Source organism: Orbicella franksi, chromosome 1, assembly GCF_964199315.1.
Source record: "Orbicella franksi chromosome 1, jaOrbFran1.1, whole genome shotgun sequence".
Lineage (NCBI taxonomy): Eukaryota > Metazoa > Cnidaria > Anthozoa > Scleractinia > Merulinidae > Orbicella > Orbicella franksi.
In genome coordinates, this window is record NC_138145.1 from 37,862,999 (window position 1) to 37,864,240 (window position 1,242).

At 39.2% G+C, this 1,242-nt stretch overlaps 1 protein-coding gene across 1 annotated transcript; it reads right to left on the reverse strand.

The window, feature by feature from the left end:
- LOC145464340 (adenosine receptor A3-like) lies at positions 1-1,020 on the reverse strand. The gene has a single exon (XM_081448196.1). It carries the CDS (start codon positions 1,018-1,020, stop codon positions 1-3), a length of 1,020 nt encoding a protein of 339 aa, XP_081304322.1.
- Positions 1,021-1,242: the final 222 nt, after the last annotated feature.

Consider the following 1,242-nt stretch of genomic DNA (forward strand, 5'->3'; position numbering starts at 1 on the left):
CTAAACTTTGGTATCCAGAACTTCCTGTTTAAACTTCAGCTGTAGGAGACTGTTGTCTGTTCGTAAAGTTCTGAGCTCTGTCGCCGAAATCTTCTTACTTCTTCTATTAATATTTACCATGTTTGGTGCCGCTGGTTTTCTTAAACAGCACAAAACCAGGGCTTCTCTAAACTCAGGTATTCTTAATGCGTACACAACTGGATTCGCAAACGAATTGGAGTAATTTATAACGTTCACCAGGTCATAAAATTTCCACGGTATTTGGACATCATACACAAAAATTAAACCGTTCAAAATAACTAAAGGGATCCAGCTTAGCAAAGCAAGAACAGACACAAATAGCAAAGTCTTTGTTAAGCGTTTGTTTCGCGAGTCTCTGTTTTGCTGTTGTGAAGCGATATTTCCGTTTCGAAACTTTCTCCAAATGCCGATGTTACAACCACATATGATGACTGTTAGAATCAAGACGTATGGCGTCCAATAATACATAGAACGTTTAAATGAAAACAAGAGATGTGTTGCACTGAAGAGGGCGGTGATGACGAGAGTCAGTGCCCACACAGTAAAAATAATAATACGGTATTCTCGCATTGACAGTGTTCGGTGTTTAAACGGCCAGTAAATCGCATAAAATCTCTCACCAGATATGAAAGCTGCAGAAATTAACGACGCCTGCGACAAAAAGATATCAACGATTGCGTAGAAAATTGACAAAGACATCGACCAACCACCTTTCCAAAGTTCAAAACTGTAACCAACATTGTAAATGTAGATAGGTAGCGAAAGGATTCCTAACATCAGATCAGCAAACGCCATATTGATGACTAGAAACAAACTTCTCTTACGAAGGCTCCTGTCTACTGCAAACAGAACAATGGGGAGCAAGTTTCCTACAACAATAAATACAAATGTCAAAATAAATGCGGTGCACAGTGCGATGCTTTCTGCCTTGGAAGGAACAATTCTTGATGAACCAGTCGCGTTCTCTGAGCTATTGGTAGCTGCCTCTGTTCTCATCATATTTTAGTTTCACTGAACGATTGAAAAGTCGACTAAACTTTGCAGATAACAACGTATCGTTACTTGATGAGGAAAATAGGAGGTCTGTAAACCGCACCATGTGAGGCTGAGATGCAAGTGTCACATCATGACCAAATTTGTAGTTTTTTTTATCGTTTTAAGACCAATCATCCTGGATTAATCTTTCACATGACATGTTGACTTAACATTGACGCAACTTGT